Genomic DNA, 19,602 nt, shown 5'->3' on the forward strand with positions numbered 1-19,602 from the left:
TGACATTTTTCAAGGAAAACAGAAGTCGAAGGGACATGCATATGTCCATCATGTTGAGAAGTTGTACAATCACAGAACTTCTGAAAATCAGATAGATTATGCTACTTGAGTCTTAAATGCTTTATTTAAATGTGTTTATCAGACCACTTTTAAGGAGCATACTAATTTCAGTGTAATGAAGCCAGCCAAACAAGAAGCACAAAATTGTCAAAACAAAGTGGCCTGTTCCTTGTGCAATATACAGTGCAGAAAATCAGAAAAGGTGACATTTCAATGTGACTTTCTGCAACAACTTCCTTCAAGAATTCTGTCAGTGTGCAATTTTTATATACTTAAAGACTCTTCATGCATCATTCCCCAAACTGTCTTTACATTTTAAATTACTATTGTCCATGACAAGAATGTGGGGCCTTTTGTCTTCCCTTTCCCATTCAGTGCAGATACAGATACTAAAGGAAAGGATGAAACATCTTTCTGACACCCCCCCCATATAACTCCACACCAATATACTACTTTTTCTTTCACACATTTGAGTAACTCAGGAGGAAAATCCACGATTCAGATGTTTCCTATTAAGTGCAAAACCAAAACCAGTCTTATCAGTCTCCTACGAGAAGTTTCTAAGTGCACAACTAAAGCAGCTAACCCTGACAATAACAAGGCAGTAATTAAAGACCTGTGACCTGTAACAATGTAAAAAAAAAAACCAACAAAACCAGAATAATTTTGGAATATTATGTTTTAACTGATTAAATACAGACATATACGTTAAGTGATTAAACATATAAAGGGATTTGACTATATTCCAAACACTTCAGAGAAATAATATTGCAAGTAACTGGATTTGCAAATATGTAAGACAAGAAACAAATGTTTTGTGCAGCGATAAGCCTGAAGTTGCTAGAGCTTTTCCTGTCCCTCTCACAACAAAAAAAAAAAAAAGAAACTAAAACGGAACAAAACAAATCCACCAATTTCAAAGTTTTGTCCTGACTAGGATTCTAAATTAAACTATTCCCATAACTTTTTGTGAGACTTAACAGTAAAGGAAGTCATCTCAGGATTTTAGAACACACCGGGTTCCGAGTCGTTCTGTTTACAGTTTTCAGAAAAAGTAAGCTACTTCGCTTGTCATTTGCTACAATAAGCAAATGTAGTGGTTGTCACAGAATAAAGTGAATGAAAAAAGGTTTAAAATGCCAATCAAAAAAGTGGCATGTTTAAAAAAAAAAATCAGTTTCCTGAAAATTAAAAACCATAATTAAAAGCAACACAATGGCTGCCTGCTCAGCAGAAGTAGCAAGCCACCTTGGATCCCAAAGACAGTTCTAGAAAAGAACTTGAGTAATCCTAAATTTACTCTACCTGGCAACACCAGAAAAACTAATCACAACTTTTTAACTGTCCTTTCAGCTTATTTAGTGGGAGATGGTCGTTTTGCTGTTTCCGCACACAAACAAGCTTGAATGTCCTTACAAAAAAAGGATTTGATTATCCAATAAAGATTCGAAGAGGCCTTAAGATTCGAGATAACATATGGCCTAACAGATAGAAGTTTAAAATTATTTTATACGGTGGAACAACGAAAAAAAATAATTGTTTTACTGCAACTCACATATGAATATTACATAAGGGGTAACCAAACGTAATCACACTTCCAGCAAAAGAAAAAACATCACCCAGCAACAGCATGACACATCCTATGAGACAAGTTTCTGCTAAAGCTCTACCCTTGAAGCTAAATGCTCCCCCCTTCCCCTCCTAATCATGGAGATCTCGTTTGTTTCCTCAGCCTGCTTGAGGCAAGAATAATATTTAAGACTGAGTTTCATATACCCATTACATTCAACTACCAAAAGAGACATATCCGTACATATTTACAGTCTGTCACTTGCACAAGAGTGAAAACAATATATCAACTCTAGAAGTATAGTTTTGGCTACTTGTTATTATTTATCATAACTACTATGTTATTATTTATCATAATAAATGTGCCAGTGTAAGAATTTTTAAAAAACACAACTTAACATACATTTCAAGTAAAAAACACAATTACTTCTCCTCCTCATCTGAACAACTGCTACCTAAAAGGACAAACTATTTGATTTTTCCATTACCTACAGCTATACGTGTGCCTTTCCTAACTTAAAAAAGCTTGCATAGCAAGGCTACAAGACACTACGCTACAGAAGCATCATTCAATGGAGATCCTTTTTAGGTATAAAAACCTGAAGCCTCTTTACAACTTACAACCTTGATACCTATTTCCATGCAAAATTCAAAAGCTTATTTTCACACAAAACTTAAATTTCGAGTTAATGCATTAAAAACTGGAGAAGTAGCAATATCAAGGAGATAGAGAGTGAAACAGGTAAGTTCAAAGATGTGGAAGGAGAAAAACATTACAAAGATCAAAAGAAGTATACGATGTATTTGTACATTTCCTTTTTAAAATATTAACTCCATAATTCCACATACAGAAGAGGGAGATAATTTCTCAGGATAAACCTAAGAACAGCAGGCACAAAAGCTGAGGAGAAGCCAGTACAGAAGAGAGCAGTACGTGAATAAGAAAACACTTTATAATCTTCATGACAAGAGCAGAGCACTGAAGACTGACTCCTTCAGCCTACCAACCTACACATTAACCACTAATGTGAATTCTCCCAAGAAGCTGAGTGAACCCAGCCAAGCACACTGCATGTACCACAACTATTGCCTTGCATGACAGTGGCTTATGAGGTTTCCCACCAAGTGTCAAAGGAAAGAGGGCCACCACCTAACTCAGGACACCCTTCTTTACAGACAGATAATCCTCAACAGAACTGAATGCTTACACTTCACGTTCAGCTTGAGAGTAAACAATCTGGTGCTTGCTGCAACTATTTTGTAAGGTTTTCCTTTTAAACCTCAACTTCACTTCAATCTCAAGTGGCACGATACTGAACTACTAACCAGCAAACTGAATATCCTTATTCTCACCAGCCAAGAATGGAAAAAAAGACAGTAAATAGGGAACACAATAACAGGTTAAATTCTATATTTAAACAGTTTCAAATAGTTATGGTATTCTTTGATACACAGGTAAACATAGTTACTACAAGGTACAAGCTTTCATGTAACTAGCAACACCACTTTTAAAAACAACCAAAAAAAAGTCAATCAAATAAATGTGACTTGCAATGGTATAAGAATTTACTCACAAAGATACAAAAAAAACCCCACCAAGAACATTAAAAACCATCACAAGAAAAAGATTGCAGATTTTTATCTTCTCAGAGAGATAAGCTTGAAAGAAATTGATCACTTTCCACTACTACTACTCATGGCAAGCAAGATTTACCTCAAAATTTTTGGAGATCACATATGGATCCAGAGGCTCTAAAAGTAGTAAAATAAGGTCTAGCACAACCTAAATGGTTTTGGTTGTTGTGGTTTTTGGGGTTTTTTTTTAAACTAAATATAAACCCCAATTAACAACTATTTATTTGAAGTTCAAAGTAGAGTCAAAAAGAAAAAGTACTTTCAAATTTAGGCAAATCACAAAGTCACAAAGTATAAAAATGTATTAATCCCAAACTCAGAACAAGAAGACATTTTTCTATCTTCATTCCCCATAAAGCAAGGCAGACAAAAGTTGAGTCATACACCCCTGTACTTTTTTTGTCTACTAAAATAATCCAGGAAGCACTATCTTCTCTAGTGTGTTACTTAAATTTTACCTCTTAGCTTTCAAGTTTATAAACCCAAGAATTATGTTCCTAGCAGTGGACTCACGATACCATCCAACTAATGCAGGCAAACTAGGTAATCTTTATTTCAGGAAGTCAGATCATACTGGAAGCCCATAAGCTGATGCCACAAAAGAGCACATCAAATAGTGTTTATCCCTCCCAGAGTTAACTTTTACTTTAGATCAGAATTACTTAGTGTTTATTTCAGTCACTACTGAACAATGTAAAATAACATTTAGTACAGCTATGCAGCCATGTGGACAACTACAGAAATTGCTTGGAGTAACTTGATACATTTTGATAGTACTTAACGTCATTGAGAAAAATTCTGAAGACCAAATGCCAATTTCAAGCTAGTTTATAAAACTATACTCACTTCAAGTGCAATGAAGTAAGCTATATCTATTTTCAAGCTCGCTCTTCAGGCCTGTTTTCAAATCAAGTCACCATTCTAATTATAAAAGTAGTCCGCCTGGCCTCATACCGAAAAGCAACGATCTACACTCTTTTCTCTGCCCTTCATCATTGGTATTTCACTCACACAGATACCCTTCTCAAACGCTCTGGTCCCTTAGAAGTCTCATGAAAGGACTTCAAATTCTGCATATAATGAGTTGAATCTCATGAAGCTCTTCCAGTCATTTGGACTGAGGGGGGTTCTGCTAGGTACCACCTTTCAAATTTCCAAGTAGTTACCGACACCTTCTTCTTTAGCTTGTCAAAGCCAGAAACAGTAGATTTGCTTTTCCCAATGTGTAAGTGGTTTCAATACACAGTGAACAAACAAGAAGAAATGCCAGATCAGCAGCTTTGATAAAGTAACATAGAAACAGCTGATGAAACATGTAAGCTGGGCACTTATCTTCCAACTAACTCTTTTGATTCCAAACCACAGAAATCTTGACTTTTGTTTTAGCCACATCATCAATCTCAAAGAGCAATCTAAGAAAACATTTTATCCAGTTTGCCTTGGAAGATTCAGGCTGTAACGACTCTGTATGAAAAACGCACACCTTCAATACAAAAACAGATTCCAGAAAGTGCACATGGGTTTAGAGACTCCACATTCTGACTTCATCTCCTATCATTAAATTGTGATTACACATGTATTTAAGGAAAATGGTCTGATATCCAGTCATCTTTTATAAGTGTTACTTAACTATCTGAAAGTGAACTTCAGATACAATACTTCAGGCCTTGAGAGTACTGAACCTGACTGTTTACAGGGACGGTCTGCCTTTCCAACACGTTTCAAGGATGAAAGACATGTGCATGCCAATGCTTTTCAAGGTCTGAGCCACTCTCTAACATCAGTCAAGAATCTTTGCTTCCATCTACTGAAAAATGGCTCCACAAACCAAAAAGGCTTTTACACCTTGCTTCATTTTTCCCTTTAGCTCTTACTGAGAGAGGTGGATGTGCAAATACTTCACAGAGTACTATAACTACAAGCAATCTCAAGACGTTATTTTCAGCTGAGACCAAGCTTCATCACCGTGATAGATTCACAGCCATATATTTTAATAGATCGTTATTCTGGAAATAAAAATGTGGGGGTTTGGGTAGTTCAAACTCATGGTATTATCCCTAAACAATTATTTCTACAACTGCTGTTCACCTTTTTATGCAAAAACAGGAACAAAGAAGACAAAGCAGGACATGTAGAAGTGCCAAAAACGCATTAAGATAGTACTGCGTCATCAGTGCCATGTCATCAGTCCCGACTGGAATGAGATGGAGAGGATGACCTGCACAACAGTCAAACATGAACCTCAGAAGATAGGGATTTCAAAGCAGCAGGCTCTGACAAAAACTAGAGCCAAAGGGAAAAACTGTACTAAAAAAGACATATCTGGTATATGAAAAAAGAAAAAGGCAGCTAAAACTGGATTTAGCTAAAGTAATGCAATGTTTAAGTAAGAAGTTTTCTTTTATAACAAATGTTTTGATAAAGAGGTGACCTAAACTTCATGATACTTAATGAAGAAATACACATACACTTCATCAGTTATTAAATAGCCTGTGGGCCTATCCCCCCTCTGTATGTACAGGTATACATAGACCAGTGTAATTACACCACTGTCATACTCATGAGGGTATATGAACTAATGCAGAGCACGCACAACTTTGCTTGTCAAACTACAAACGTCACACAGCTACTAGTTTTTCATACCAGCACACTACGCTAGTTAAGAACTTGTATTTCTATAGGTAAGTCAATAGAAGAATCCATTACCAAAAAACATGCTCAAACAAAACATGGAAGATAATATTTTGAGTGAGCACATGACTGCTGATTACACCAGGCCAAATTTAAACAAAAAAAAAAAAAAAGAAAATCCCTGGGGACAAAATGATTTAATATATTAACTCACTTTCATCAGGATTGTTTAAGCTGAGCATTGTTAAAAAGAAAATTTAATATAAAAGAAACAGAGCCCTTTCTATACTCAGAACATTGGCTGCTCACGTGGAGAGTTCATAAACTCAAAGCAAAACAAAGTAGGGGAGAGGGCTTGGCAATCTTTCTACACTAAAGAAACTGCGGGAGGAGTCAAGGTCAAATGACTTAGGTACTCCACCAGTAATAACTGTGATACAAATGTTTTATAGGAAAATTCCTTCCCTGGTCTTGTCCCCTGCTGTTCCCTAGTAATTCCTAGCTTTGCCTGAAAAACAGGATACTGGCATTAGTATGCTATCACCTTGCTCACACCTCCTCCTTAACAAAACAAATTACATACGCGGTAAACATAGCTGGAAAAATTTATGATAAAACTCTCAGGTGTTCAGCAGAAGCAAATATCTTTCCAACCTGCCAACTTACAATTGTAGTTTATGCCATACTTCCAAAAACATTCCTTTCTCCTTTTACTGGCTTCACAGTTGTTTTTTTCTTTTTTTCACACATACCAAGTTTAGAACAATCGCTAAACAGAAGTAAATATAAAAGGATCAATAAAACCAGAAAGCAACCTCTGGACTTATTGAGCAGTATGCTACCCAAGATTATTTTAAACAGGCATTACACTAAATAATACTTGAAACAGATAACTCATTAAATGTTAAAATAGGAAAAGCAAAATAATAACACTGAAACACATATACTTAAATGGAAGAAAACTACTGTAGCAGTGAAGGAAGCAGCCAACAAGCTGGTGAAATGAAGTTATTCCATACAAAAAGCCTCTAGACTCTGTTTTGGGAAAACAGAACACAGTGTGGCTGAAATACACCCAGCATAACTGATATTTCAGGAACACCTGCTGATGAAAGCAACTAGGAGAAGCAACCTGTTGTTGCTTGTTACTTTGCAACACACACATGAAGAGACTGCAAAGCGCCTAAGAATTAGAGCCGCATGAAGAAACACTGCTTTTCAAAGAAAAAAAAAAAAAAAAGAAAAGAAAAAAATACCCTGGACTAATTCAGGCACCGTTACGAGAGCTGTTTCGAGACCCTCCCTCCGCCCCCTCTCCGGCGCAGGAAGAGCCACCCGAGATGCCCTGCCCGCAGCACCACTCCTGCCGGGCACCGCGGCGGCACAGCCCCCCCCCCCCCCCAGCTCTTCCTCGCCCGCTCCCGCCCCGCTGCCAGCAGCGCTTCCCCTCCCCCCCGGGAGCCTCCCCTACGGCTCCAGCCCCGTACCCGGCCTCCCCCACCCCCCGCGGCACCCAGCGCCTCCCATGGAAGGGCCGGGGGGAGGCTCTCCGCCTCCCGACCTGTGCCGGGCGCCCCCTCCCCGGCGCTGACCCACACCGCACCAAGGGCTGAGAGGCAGGCGGCCGTTGGCGGCACTCCCTCCCCCTGACCCCCACCCCGGGGGTGCCCGGGAGCCGCCCGCAGGGGGGGGGGTGCGAGCTCGGGGCCGGCGCGGCCCTCACCTGGCAGAAGCGGCGGCAGTAATACTGGCTGTCGAGGAGGGCCGGCAGCCCGGCGGGGAGGCCCGGCGCCACCAGCGCCTCCAGCTCCTCGCTAAGCCGCTCCGACTCTGGTCGCTCTCGTCTTCCGCCATGCTGCTCCGGCCGCCCTGCGCGTACCGAGCGCGCCCCCGCCCCGCCGGAAGGGGCGGGGCCTCCCACGAGGAATAACTTCCGGTCACGCCCACCCTGCCGCGTTCCGATTGGCCTGGGCGCTGCGCCCGTCAACAGCCCCGCTGCGCGAACGCTCCCTCGCGACCTCTCACCTCCGGCCCCTCCCCCCACCCGCCCGGCTCCGCCCAAAGCGCCCTTCGATTGGGTGGGAAGTCTTCTCGTTCCTTTGCCCCTGCCTCGCCATTGGCTGCCTGCCCGCCCCCGTCATGCTGAGCGCGACCATTGGCCAAAGCCCCCGCCCTCCCCTGCCAGCCGTGCGCTCTGATTGGCCCGGAGCGCGCCGCTACGACTCCCTTCTCATTGGGCGGAAGACCCGCCCATCTCCTCTCGCCAACCAATCCGCGAGGGGCTGCCCCCGCGCGGCGGGCGGTTGCTAGGCGGGTCGCTAGGCCCGGCCTCCAGGCTGGGCCGGGTCTGTGCGGCGGCGGCGGCGGGCGGGGCGCGGGGAGGCCTGACCCGGTAACGGCGCGCGGGGATGGGAGGGTGGGGAGGCGGCGGGGGCTCCTCCAGGCTCGGCCGCGGCAGCGGCCGCTGGGCCGTGCAGCGGGAGGGAGGAGGGCGGACCCGCACCTGCGGGTGCGGTCGCGGGATGCGGGGCCCGGGGCGCTCCCTCAGCCCCGCGGGAACGGGAGGGAGAGGGGCCTGTGGGGCCCTCACGAGTGGGACGACGCTGTCCATCGCTAGACAAGCTGCCGGGAATAAATGCATCGAGTGTCGGCGGCCGGGCTCAGGGTGGGGAGCAGCGAAACCTGTTTTGTGGGGAAATTCAATGTTTTTTTTTCCTGCATACACGGGTGTCTCCCGCGCTCCTGGCGCTTACCTGGTTTGCCAGCGTCACAGGGGTAGGATCGGGTTCCGTCCTGGATGCCCTCTCTGCATCACCACCTTGCTCTGCACTTGCGAACCCGGAGGAGTTCGGGCATACTAATCCGTTGCAAAGCTTAAGACAGAGAAAATCCCACCAAAAAAACCCTGTGTTTTGGCGGTTGTACTGCTCACAAAATTCCTGCGGGTTTTGATAAAATGTAACTGACATAAGTAAAACTTGTCATAAGGAAGAATTTTTTCACCATGAGAGCGGTGAGACACTGCAACAGGTTGCCCAGGAAAGTTGTGGCTGCCCCATCCCTGGAGGTGTTCAAGGCCAGGTTGGATGGGCCTTGGGCAGCCTGATCCAGTGGGATGACCCTGCCTGTGGCAGAGGGGTTGGAACTAGATCATCTTTAAGGTCACTTCCAACCCTAACTATTCTATGATTCTACAACTGCAAAAACCTAGTTGGGTAGGGGATTTGTTTTGACAGTTCAGAAGCCTAGGAAACGAGTTTTTGTTAGGTTAAGATTTGTTTTCTGCTTGATTTCAGGGAAGTCACAGGGATAATTTGCACAAAGCAACAACAAGAATGAAAAAGGTGGTTTATCTTGGTCTGTGTTGTTGTGCACTATCAGTCAGGACTCTGGTTCTGGAAAGTGGCATGTAGTGTGAAAAATTAACTAGGAAATTAGCTAATAGCAAGGTCTTTGTCCTCTTTTTTCAGAAGATTGTAATCACTTAGTGTAGCCATGGTTCAAGAAAAGGCACAGTTTTGAAGACTGAATTAGCTATTCATTTAGTTTATTTTCAGAGCAAGCAAAGGGCATTCTGCACAGCAGAAATTCCATTCAGTCCTCAAAGCTGGACAAGCTCAACTTAAAGTTGGAAATTCTGTTTGTTGCAACAGCAAACTCTGTATGCGTGACAAAATAGTTACAGAGATTACTACACCTAGAGGTAGTCCAATCACTCAGTCTGCCTTGTAAGCACAGGCCATGCAAAATTATCCAATGTTCACAGTCATAAGTAAGTGCCCAAGTGGCCTATTATATTTCCTCAAAGTATTTGCTAAAATAGATTTTTTAATAAACACCCTCTTCCCTTATTTTCCATAAGGAAATGGGCAGCTAGTGTAATGAGCGATAATTTTGCTCAGAAAACCTCAAACCTGAATAGAGCTGTTTCTTGACTTCAGCTTTACTTTGAAAGCAATCTAAAGTGTCTTGGCTAAGATTTGCACCAAGTACTCTATTTGCCAACAAAAAAAAAAATAAATAGGTCTTGTTTGATTTTAGTACACTTGACTGGGTTATTGTTGGCTTTGGTAGCGTAGTATAGTTTAAAGTGATGTTAGAAAGCGTCCAGCTCTCTTAGTTGTCAGTTATCTTCTGCAAGGAGTTGTCATCTTTGAAAACAGAGTTTCTTATTTTTCACTGAAATGTATGCAGTTTTCTGTTTGCGTTAGGCTGTCTCACCAGTCTCTAGTTGCAATGACAAAATTATTTGCTGATTTGCTTTTGACTCGGAGTTAACATTAAATCTAATAATTGTGGTTTGTGCTAGGAAAAAGTGAGTGTTCCCAAATGAGTGCTGTCAAAGCTCAGGTTTGGGTTTTTTTTGGTTTGGTTGTGGTTTTTTTTTCCTGTTTGTTTTTTGTTTGTTTGTTTTTACTGGCTTTTATAAGTGACAGTAATGGCCTTTTGCCCAATATTTGGACAATTAAGTTTTGGTAGCAGAACAGATACACATTTTCAGGAAATAAACAGAAAAAACACTGTCTCTACATCACTAAGAAACTGCCAGATATGTTGAAAATACTAAGAAAAAAGCACTCTCTACCACAAAGAATAAATAATAAAAACTTTTCAAGAAAACAAAAAGAAACATCTGTTAGACTTTCAATGACAAACAGACTGAGTTTTGAGGGTTCTGTTGAGCTTTGTAGCTGTAGAAACCAAAATGTATTTTATTCTGCCCCCTGAGGAACTTTAGAATCCTATGTTCTCTGGTATTCAAGATGAAAAACCTTTCAATTATAGCTTCACACATGTATCTTGCATGTAATTATCTTTTAGATGTCAGTAAGTGCTAGATTGAAGAGGCTGCATCCGGAACTGTTTGGTTGAAATCATTAGCACACTTTAACAGTACTTTTTTTCATCTTTCAGGTAAAGTTTGTTGAAGGCAACAATGGAACGATTTGGCGTGAAGTCTGCTCCATCACGTAACCGCTCAAAGACTGCTTTGTATGTAACACCTCAGGATCGTGTAACTGAGTTTGGCAGTGAGCTGCATGAAGATGGAGGAAAACTCTTCTGTACTTCCTGCAATGTGGTTCTGAATCATGTTCGCAAGTCTGCAATCAACGACCACCTCAAGTCTAAAACACACACAAAGCGAAAGGCAGAGTTTGAAGAACAAAATGTGAGGAAGAAGCAAAGGACTCTGACAGCCTCCCTTCAGTGCAATAGTACTGCCCAGACAGAGAAAACAAGCGTTATCCAGGACTTTGTGAAAATGTGCCTGGAAGCTAATATTCCACTTGAGAAGGCTGATCATCCAGCTGTGCGAGCCTTCCTGTCCCGCTATGTCAAGAATGGCAGTTTGATACCGAAGTCAGACCAGCTAAGGAAAGCATACCTGCCTGATGGGTATGACAATGAGAACCAACTCATCAATACTGAAGACCGTTGAGGAGAAAACAGCTTTCATCATTGTTGTGAAGTTTTACACATTGATGGTGTGGTTTATTTTTATATTCATGCATATATACAGTGTTACATATTGGTTTTACAAGCTATTTTGTATTATTGTAGAAATGACAATCTGTCTGTGAACTTAGTGGTATGCCACAGACTGTTGCTAACCCTGCTGTAAACTGCAGAGCTACGTTGACGTAGAACTCATGATGAATGTAGGGAATGTACCTGGCATACATCTTATCTGCTCTCAGTCCAGCTGTAAGTGATGCTAAGAAAAAAGCACTTGGATGGAGGACCTCACTTACCTAAACTGTGCATCTAAATGTACGAGGAAGATGATGATAGGTATTGTTACTCATGTCAGTGGATTGCTTTGTTTAGTATTCTGTCCATGAGTGAACAAGAAGATGTGCTGCACATTCAAAATGCAAGAAGCTGTGTAATGGTTAGTTAAATATAATTGCTGTGTTGGAGGATTACTATTGGAAATTCCTATTCAAGTTCTGTTAACATTCTAACACAGGAAACATTTTTCTTCTAAAATGCTCTTATCCTATTTGCTGCAACTGTGGATGCCCACTTTTTAAAAAAACTACTCTTTCATTGTCTTGGTTTAACATGTCCCCTTCAGTTTCAGTGTCGATACTTGAAAGTTGAGTAGACAAACCAGTAACTGTGGTTTGCTGGCAAGTGAAACTTATACAGGACCAAGATCTTGATAGAGACCATTAATGCCTTTTTCTTACTAGCAGGACAAAGGACGCTAAATTTAAATTGGGGATGGGGGAGGCACTAAATTGTGGAGTTGAGAAAGCTTTTTTACAGTGCACAGAAGAGGCTTCTCTCTCTTTCTCTGAAGGTCCTCTGTATCTCCGTGTTTGTCCTTTTAGTCAAAGGAGGAAAAGTGATTAAAATAGTTCTCAAAATAGTTACTGCAAAGGCTATTCAATACCTGCAAGCACAAATAGGAAACCATGTATACTTTGAAGCTATACTGGGTTTACAGTCCTAGGCTGTATTTCTTACTCTGTGCCAAAGTGACATCTGTTGGACTGATAAAACTGAAGTGGGAAATTGAAAAATTTTGATAATGTTACCCTCTCCAAAATCTAGCACACTGTTACTAAGCTATCCCAAATTATGCCAAATAGTTCATTTACATCAAGTGCTCTATGAAGTTTTTTAATGGAATGAGGGAGCATTGTGCGAAGTGCTGGAATATGACCAACTTCTCCCTGTTCTGTTCCCCTGAGATGCTCTGGGTTCAGGGAGGTGCCAAGCGTCTTCTAGCAGCATAGAAATCCTCCAGTCAGGGGATACAGTGGTGTAAGCATGCTTTTATTCCCTCAAGGGGAGCGAGCTGTTCTGTTCATGCTTCCTTTCTCCAGGAGAGTTTCACAGTATCCATTTCTCAGTATTTCTTTATTCCAGACATGTACAGTAGTACTAAGTAATTGCTAAAAAGAGTCAAAATAACTTGGGGTTTTTTTTGTTTCTGTAGCTATTTCCCTAGCTATTTCTATTGCAGTCTCATTTGCTGGACTGAGAGAAACTCACGTACTTGGCAACAACCGGGTTTTGTGCAGTTAGGTTCTGTAGAAATGCACTTGCATTACATTCTAACATATCTTCTGCTATGAGACCTGTTTGAATAAATGAACGAAACTGAAAAGCAGAAGACTGCCTTTCTGTGTGTACCAGTACACAGGTACTTGGTATACTGCTGCACCTTTGGTCCCTGTTGAGGCTAGTGCAGTCATAGCAATTTTGTGAATGATATTGGTTACTGGTTTTAAACTTCAGACAGAAATGACAGTAGTAATTTTTTCTCTAATCGTAGATAACAAAATACGCCTTCCAAGATACAGTTTGCTATTGCACAAGCTTGGGCTTAGCTTAAGATCATGAACTGCCTTGGGCTAGAACTGTTTTATATGTCTTCTTAAGCCAAGTGAAAGGTACATTGCCAATAGCCTTTTCTGTCCTGACAGTAATTGAAAGAGTTCTTTTACAGCTGCAGTTCTATTACAATGAAACAACATCCTTGCTTTAATTTATTTTTTTTACCTTATGAATGCTATCTTACAATTCAAGCAAATACAAAACAATGGAATACTGAGAAAATGGGCTTCCATTAAAGAAAAGCATCTAGAGAAGATGGTATGATTAAAAGTTATGAATTTGTGCTAGTTAGCTCAGGTTTTTGCTAACATAGGATCTCACAGCCTGCAACCCATAACTGTTTTATATAGGATTCAATGCTGTATGTTTTTCCTTTGACTAGCACTGACAGACATTTTTTAAAAGCTTAATGGTAACATTAAATAGGCTCTTGCAGAACTGAAAGAAAATCAAGTTACTTTGGCTTATACAGTTTTACATAAAAATAAAAGCAGCATTGATGGCTTTTGTTAAAAAAGCCATTCATTTTCAGTAAGGCAAAGCAATATTAGAACACTTAGTTTCTCAAAAACTTATTCTGCTTATAAAGCACGCTGTGTACAGAGCCCTAATTTACAGAATAAATACAATTCTGTTAGTATTTTCTGTAATTATGTTAGTACTAATTTATTTTTAATGCATGGGTTATGAGCCTGGAAAGAACTTTTATCAGTGTAGCTATAGGCTACCAACTTGTAACAATTTGGAAGCAAGAATTGGTCATCAGGCTTTTGGATGGAACTGACTTAATTCCAATGCACAGCAGTTTGTAGGATGCTAGTGTCTTAATAATAGGATATTTTTTTTGTTAGGGAGAAAAAAAGCCACAACAATTTTCAAGCTTTTGAAAGTCAAGATGTTGATCCATTTCAACAAAAGTTCATAATGGAGTAAAACAATGAAAATTAAAGCACTTCCAGATAATCTGGAAAGAATAATGATTAAGTAAGTTTATGTTTATGGCCATAACCCAGATCATCAAGAAGACAGTTACGCTTATTTTCTTTAAAAGTAAATATGGTTCCACTCAGTCTTGGAACAGAGCCCTGCAAACACTCAAGTTCAGAACATAATTCTGCCAGTGTAGCTGTAGTTGGATAAAGCATAACCTTGTTTTAATTGCTGTTGATCTTGGGGAATATTTACAGTGAAAGTTTTCGGGTCTGTTTAAATCTAAGTAATAACTAATTCCTAGAACAGAGGCTGTGGTTAAGTTGTTTAAACCTCCATGGGGTTTTCTTTTTTCTGCAAGAATACTGCATTATTTTGCCATGTATTTCCTGTAAAGAGTAGTCTCAGAAGGAAAGAGGATAATAACGATGTCTGCTTTTCATTTTACACTCATACGTAGGGACAAGGTATAAGGGATACTTTTTGCTAGGTGGTTTTATTAATATATTTGAAGCTCTAAATGTAATACAAGGAAAAAAAGAAAAATAAGAAATACTTTCTTCTCTGACCATGAACTTGCTTTATTTTAGCCAACTCACAACTAAAATTGCTCTGAAGTGCTTTTCTGGGAACAATACTTCCAAAGACTGAAATACAAATGGGAGCATTCTCTTTTGTGACTACTCATGTGTATGCACCATGTTAGTTTCAGCTTGCATGTTCTTGAAAAAACATGAGCAAGTTCTAATACTTTTAAGCATTTTAAAGCCCGTAATTTAGCAGGTTCCTAGAGGAGGTGAAACATTCGCCAAAATGAAAGGAAAAGCTGTTTTTCAATTGAGAGAGAAACTTGGTTCTGCAAAGTATGGGATATTCTCATGACAGAAGGACTACTTTTAGCCAGAGCTCCTTTTAGCAATTCTGTTGAACTGAACAGTGAACTGCTCCCTGCTAGGTTTTGCAGCATAATGAGCTAGTTTTCAGGGGAAAAAAAAAATATGCTGAAGGTTTGGCAAGGATAATCTCTATTTATATTTACATATACAGAGAGGCAAGACTCACTGTTGCTTTGTTCACATTGTACTCAATGCTAACTTTGTGTAATTTGAGTGCTTGTTGTCTTTGTACAGTTTGAAGGTTGTGTCTAACTTTCAAAATAGGGGTTTTTTTAACTAAGCTTCTCATTGTAATAATGCTGTAAGAGTTTAGTCTCTTTTTGGGCTAGTGAAGACGCTTTATTTTTGGTTTGGTGGTAAGAAAGTTTTACTGATGGTAAGTGGCCACAGAAATGGTTTTATTTAAACAAGTGATGAACTTACAATTAGATATTAGAGGGAAAATACCAGGGTTATGCAGTGCCACAAGACTTCCTGTTAGACAAGTAAGACCAGAGTAAGTGATTTAAGTTTTTATATTAAAATATTATTGTAAGAAAACTACTTTACTTTGTAAAGTTTTCACTTGGAATGGAAAAAATGGTCCTTTTTTAAAAAAATAAAGGAAATTCTTTTTCATATAATTTACTCATGATCTCTTATTTTGCCAAGAAAGTGGCTAAAGAACACAGTAGTTCACATATATGATAATGTAATATAGTAGAAAGAGATGCTGTCAGGAAAAATTAAAGAATGTAAAATTTTTTTTGTTCTGACTTAAAGTAATATCAAGCTATATGTTGAAGCAGTTTGTTGATGTCATTAAACTGAAGTCTGTTTTAGAATGGTTATACAGAACTGTTTCCTGTCAAGTATGTGACTTTCTCCTTCGTGTCAGAAAGTGCCTAATTATGCCTTCTGTTGCAAGTGAACACCAAATAAAGTAATTCTTACGTGTTTTGATACTGCAATAGAAGATTTGTAGGAATAGGATCTTGCAGCTGTCTAATACTTCAGGTCTGTTCAGGAAGAGCTTTTGTAATGTGGAAGAATTGGGTCTTTCCAAACTATCTGCAAAAAGGTCCCAGTTTGATCTGTCTCCCTTAGGGACTGCATAAAAATTTAGCAAATAACATCAGCCCACCAAAATTATCAAGCATAGGTTCAATTGTTTACATGTTCCATTTCCTCAGTTCTTATCTGGCTTGACATCTCGTGATGTACCAGTGATAAGCTCATGCAACCTCTCAACTCTTGAATTTATCAGTCATTACTTCTTTTTCAGGTCACAGCACATTAAGTTGCTTTTGTTGTCTTTATACCAACTGGAAAAACAGAATAGAAATAAACATAACCTACCCTTTTGTAAAGTTTTCTTGTGTGGACAATTGCTCTTTAAAACAGTATCTGTATACTTGCAACATCATCACATTGGAAAGGATTTGTGTGGAAGCTGATGCAGAATCAGGTGAAGAATATATTTAAAGTTTAGTAATTAGGCCATGCTAAATTCTTACAATGACATTTTACTTTGCTAAGTGAAATGTACTGTTTAACCCACATCCAAGATGCAGTAGGATGCATTATACATAATAGCTTTTAGGCCACATTTATAACTGATAATTAGGTTTGAGATTTGTCATTTACATAGGCTGGACAGCAGAAACTGGAGGACAGTTTTACAGTGAGTTTGGAATTTGTGAGTCTACTGGTGGTAGACACCACCTCTTTTATATTCAAAAGCAGATAGCACGTGCCACAAGTAAAAGTGCAAGGTGCAGGCTCCGGAATAGGATAGAGTGAGCTACTCTCAAGTAGTACTTGAGAGTACTCTCAAGTGAGCTACTCTCAACAGTCTCAAGATCAGTGTTGCCCCTGAAGCTAAATGTTAATATATTAAGTATACTTATTGCAGTTCTATTCTGTAAAATAGAAAGTTAAGTATAGAATAGAAATCATAAGCAATAGGTGAAATCAGTTTCTTTTGAGCGTCCCAACTCTATGTTCGCTTTAGGTTTCAAAAAACAAAAGCATTTGAAGATTTAATCTTGCAAAAGAATGTCTGTTTTGCTAGAAGATTTCTGCTAGACCTGCAGGACCCAAGAAAGGTTAAGTAGTGTCAGTTGGCATGTGAAGCCTGTGTTCAGCTGAGCCAAACAAGCACAAGAAATTTAAGTTTATTCATGTTGTACATGTATCCAAGTACTTAGCTCTGTGTCTTTCCTGTCTAGTACTGCACAGAAAGGAGAGGTAAAAGCAGAGGACTGCTCAAGGGCAGTGAAGTGGCCAGTATTCTCATATGTGCTCCATGAACATGCTAAAACAAGATTACACATTCATTAGGAAGTTCTTACTGTCTTGCAGTGGATACTGTTTTCTCCTCTATCTGATTCTTCTGTTCAGTAAGAGCTATTGTGTTCCTGAGGAAAATAAGGAAATCTTCCTTTTTCTCCTAACCGGTAGAGTAGCTTACAGCAATGTAGTGGAGAGGGGGTATCATTCAGCAGGTTTTTCTGGAAGTTGGAGTAAAATTAGAAGTTCTTGAGGTTCTTAGCGGGGTTTTGTATATTGGTTTGCCTCAAGTGTGTTTTCAGTCCATTGTTCAGTGTATAGAATAGCTCCCAAATTCAGTATTAGATTTCACTGCAGTAAATGAGACCTCCTTACCTTAATTCTTTTCTAATTATGTTTAAATTGCTTCCTTCCTCCCCTTATACCTGAAGCCTGTCACTACTGTAAGACAAATCCAATGAGAAGAATACCCATGCTTACACTTAATGAAGTGCTTTACATACAGAAAAACCCAGACTAGGTTCTTAATAAACTTCATATTTAATGAACTGATACCCATTGTGAGAGCATCCAGGCACATGATCAGTCTGCATTTTAGAACAGAGTGCAAGATGTGTTTGTTGATTTAGCAAAGCTTAGCTCATTACATTAAACCAATATTGCTTAAGAAAAAGCAGGAAGATGCAGAGAACTTCATGTTGTGGAGAAAGGAAATAACTTGCATAGAAATGAAGTAATTGATCTCTCCTTTAACAGGGAGCTACAGCAGTAAGACATGCGAACAGCTCACAGGGGACATCCATAGCTCATACAGCAACACATACTTTTGTAAACTGCGTGATCACTAGTGACAGGCAAGGAGCTGCATATGAGACTAAACTATTTTTGTTCCTTGAAGATACTGGAGTTACATATAGTGTAATCAAAGTAATTTTCAGCAAACTTACTAGACCTTGATATCGAAATGCCAAATCTGTCTGTGTGGTTGGAGGCCACTACCTAACCACCTTCAAACAGGGCAAATGCAACCCTAAAATATGGCCTTGTTTTATCAGAAAAAAACTGAGGTGGAACAGAAGGAGCATTACATAGTGGGGTGGAGCTTCCAACTTGCTTTCAATAAAGCAGCAGCAGACATGACAAAAACATCTGAATCAAGTGAAGAAAGTTTCTATTAGTAGCAATCCTCAAGTGTTTAATGCTATCCACATTTTACTCCATGCTTTTGAGCCTTTTCTGGAAAACAATATGCAGTGTCCATAAAACTGTGCTAATCGTTGTGTTTTAATGGCATTGAATTCTCTTAGTTCTTTAAATAGTTGGTATTCATTAGGATTCAGCTGATGTCTGATTTGCATAAAGCAAAGTTACTGAGTTACTGCAGATTGTTGAAATCAGTGCCATGTAGTCTCATCTTTTTCTACCGTCTTTAAATGATATCTAGTCTTAAATTAAATATATACACCTATCCTAGTTTTAGATAAAGTCTCATTCCTTTTTTTTGTAAGCAGTTATTTTATATTTACCTGGTGTTCACAATCCTTTGAAACATGCTTTTGAAGCCGAATTCATAGAATCATTATGTTGGAAAGACCTTTGAGATCATCAATTCCAACTGTACCTGTCCACTACTAAATCATATCCCTAAGCACTTAATCTACCTGCCTTCTAAACACCTCCAGGGATGGTGACTCTACCACCTCCATGGGCAGCCTGTTCCAGGGCTTGATGACCCCTTCTGTGAAGAAATTTTTCCTAATGTCCAATCTAAACTTCCCCTGATGCAGTTTAAGGCCATTCCCTCTTGTCCTGTCACCTTTCACTTGGGAGAAGAGACTAACACTAACATCTCTGCAACCTCCTTTTAGGTAGTTGTGGACAGTGATGTCACCCCTTAGCCTCCTCTTCTCCAGGCTAAACAACCCCAGTTGCCTCAGCTGCTCCTCATAAGACTTGTTCTCCAGTCCCTTCACCAGCTTCATTGCCCTTCTCTGGACGCGCTCCAGAATATCAATGGCTTTCTTGTAGTGAGGGACCCAAAACTGAACACAACATTCAGGATGTGGCCTCACCAGTGCTGAGTATTGAGGAGAATCACTTCCCTGCTCCTGCTGGCCACACCATTTCTGATACAAGCCAAGATGCTACTGGCTTTCTTGGCCCCCTGGGCACACTGTTGGCTCATGTTCATCTAGCTGTCAGCAAGCACCTCCAGCTCCTTCTCTGCCAAGCAGCTTTCCAGCCACTCTTCCCCAAGCCT

The 19,602-nt window shown here is 40.0% G+C and overlaps 2 protein-coding genes across 4 annotated transcripts in view; one reads left to right on the forward strand and one right to left on the reverse strand.

The window, feature by feature from the left end:
• Nucleotides 1-7,803, reverse strand: part of ZNF654 (zinc finger protein 654) — a 31,885-nt gene extending 24,082 nt beyond the window's left edge. The window contains exon 1 of the mRNA XM_054052125.1: nt 7,619-7,803. The gene's annotated coding sequence lies outside the window, so the exon portion shown is untranslated. The remainder of the gene's footprint in view (nt 1-7,618) is intronic.
• A 373-nt stretch (nt 7,804-8,176) lies between these two features.
• On the forward strand, nt 8,177-16,649 carry CGGBP1 (CGG triplet repeat binding protein 1). Of its 3 annotated transcripts, none has more exons than XM_054056112.1 (2): nt 8,177-8,287; nt 10,810-16,649. In XM_054056112.1, the coding sequence occupies exon 2, from the start codon at nt 10,832-10,834 to the stop codon at nt 11,333-11,335; it is 504 nt and encodes a 167-aa protein (XP_053912087.1). In that variant the 5' UTR covers nt 8,177-8,287; nt 10,810-10,831; the 3' UTR covers nt 11,336-16,649. The 3 variants fall into 3 exon arrangements, with proteins under 3 accessions (XP_053912087.1, XP_053912090.1, XP_053912091.1); XM_054056115.1 differs by lacking the exon at nt 8,177-8,287 and adding an exon at nt 8,395-8,560; XM_054056116.1 differs by lacking the exon at nt 8,177-8,287 and adding an exon at nt 8,573-8,670.
• Nucleotides 16,650-19,602: the final 2,953 nt, after the last annotated feature.

The sequence above is a fragment of the Cuculus canorus genome, chromosome 1 (genome assembly GCF_017976375.1).
Source record: "Cuculus canorus isolate bCucCan1 chromosome 1, bCucCan1.pri, whole genome shotgun sequence".
NCBI lineage: Eukaryota > Metazoa > Chordata > Aves > Cuculiformes > Cuculidae > Cuculus > Cuculus canorus.

Excerpts from the sequence above, each read along its gene's own strand:
- CGGBP1 (XM_054056112.1), top strand. The coding sequence starts at position 10,832 with ATGGAACGATTTGGCGTGAAGTCTGCTCCATCACGTAACCGCTCAAAG.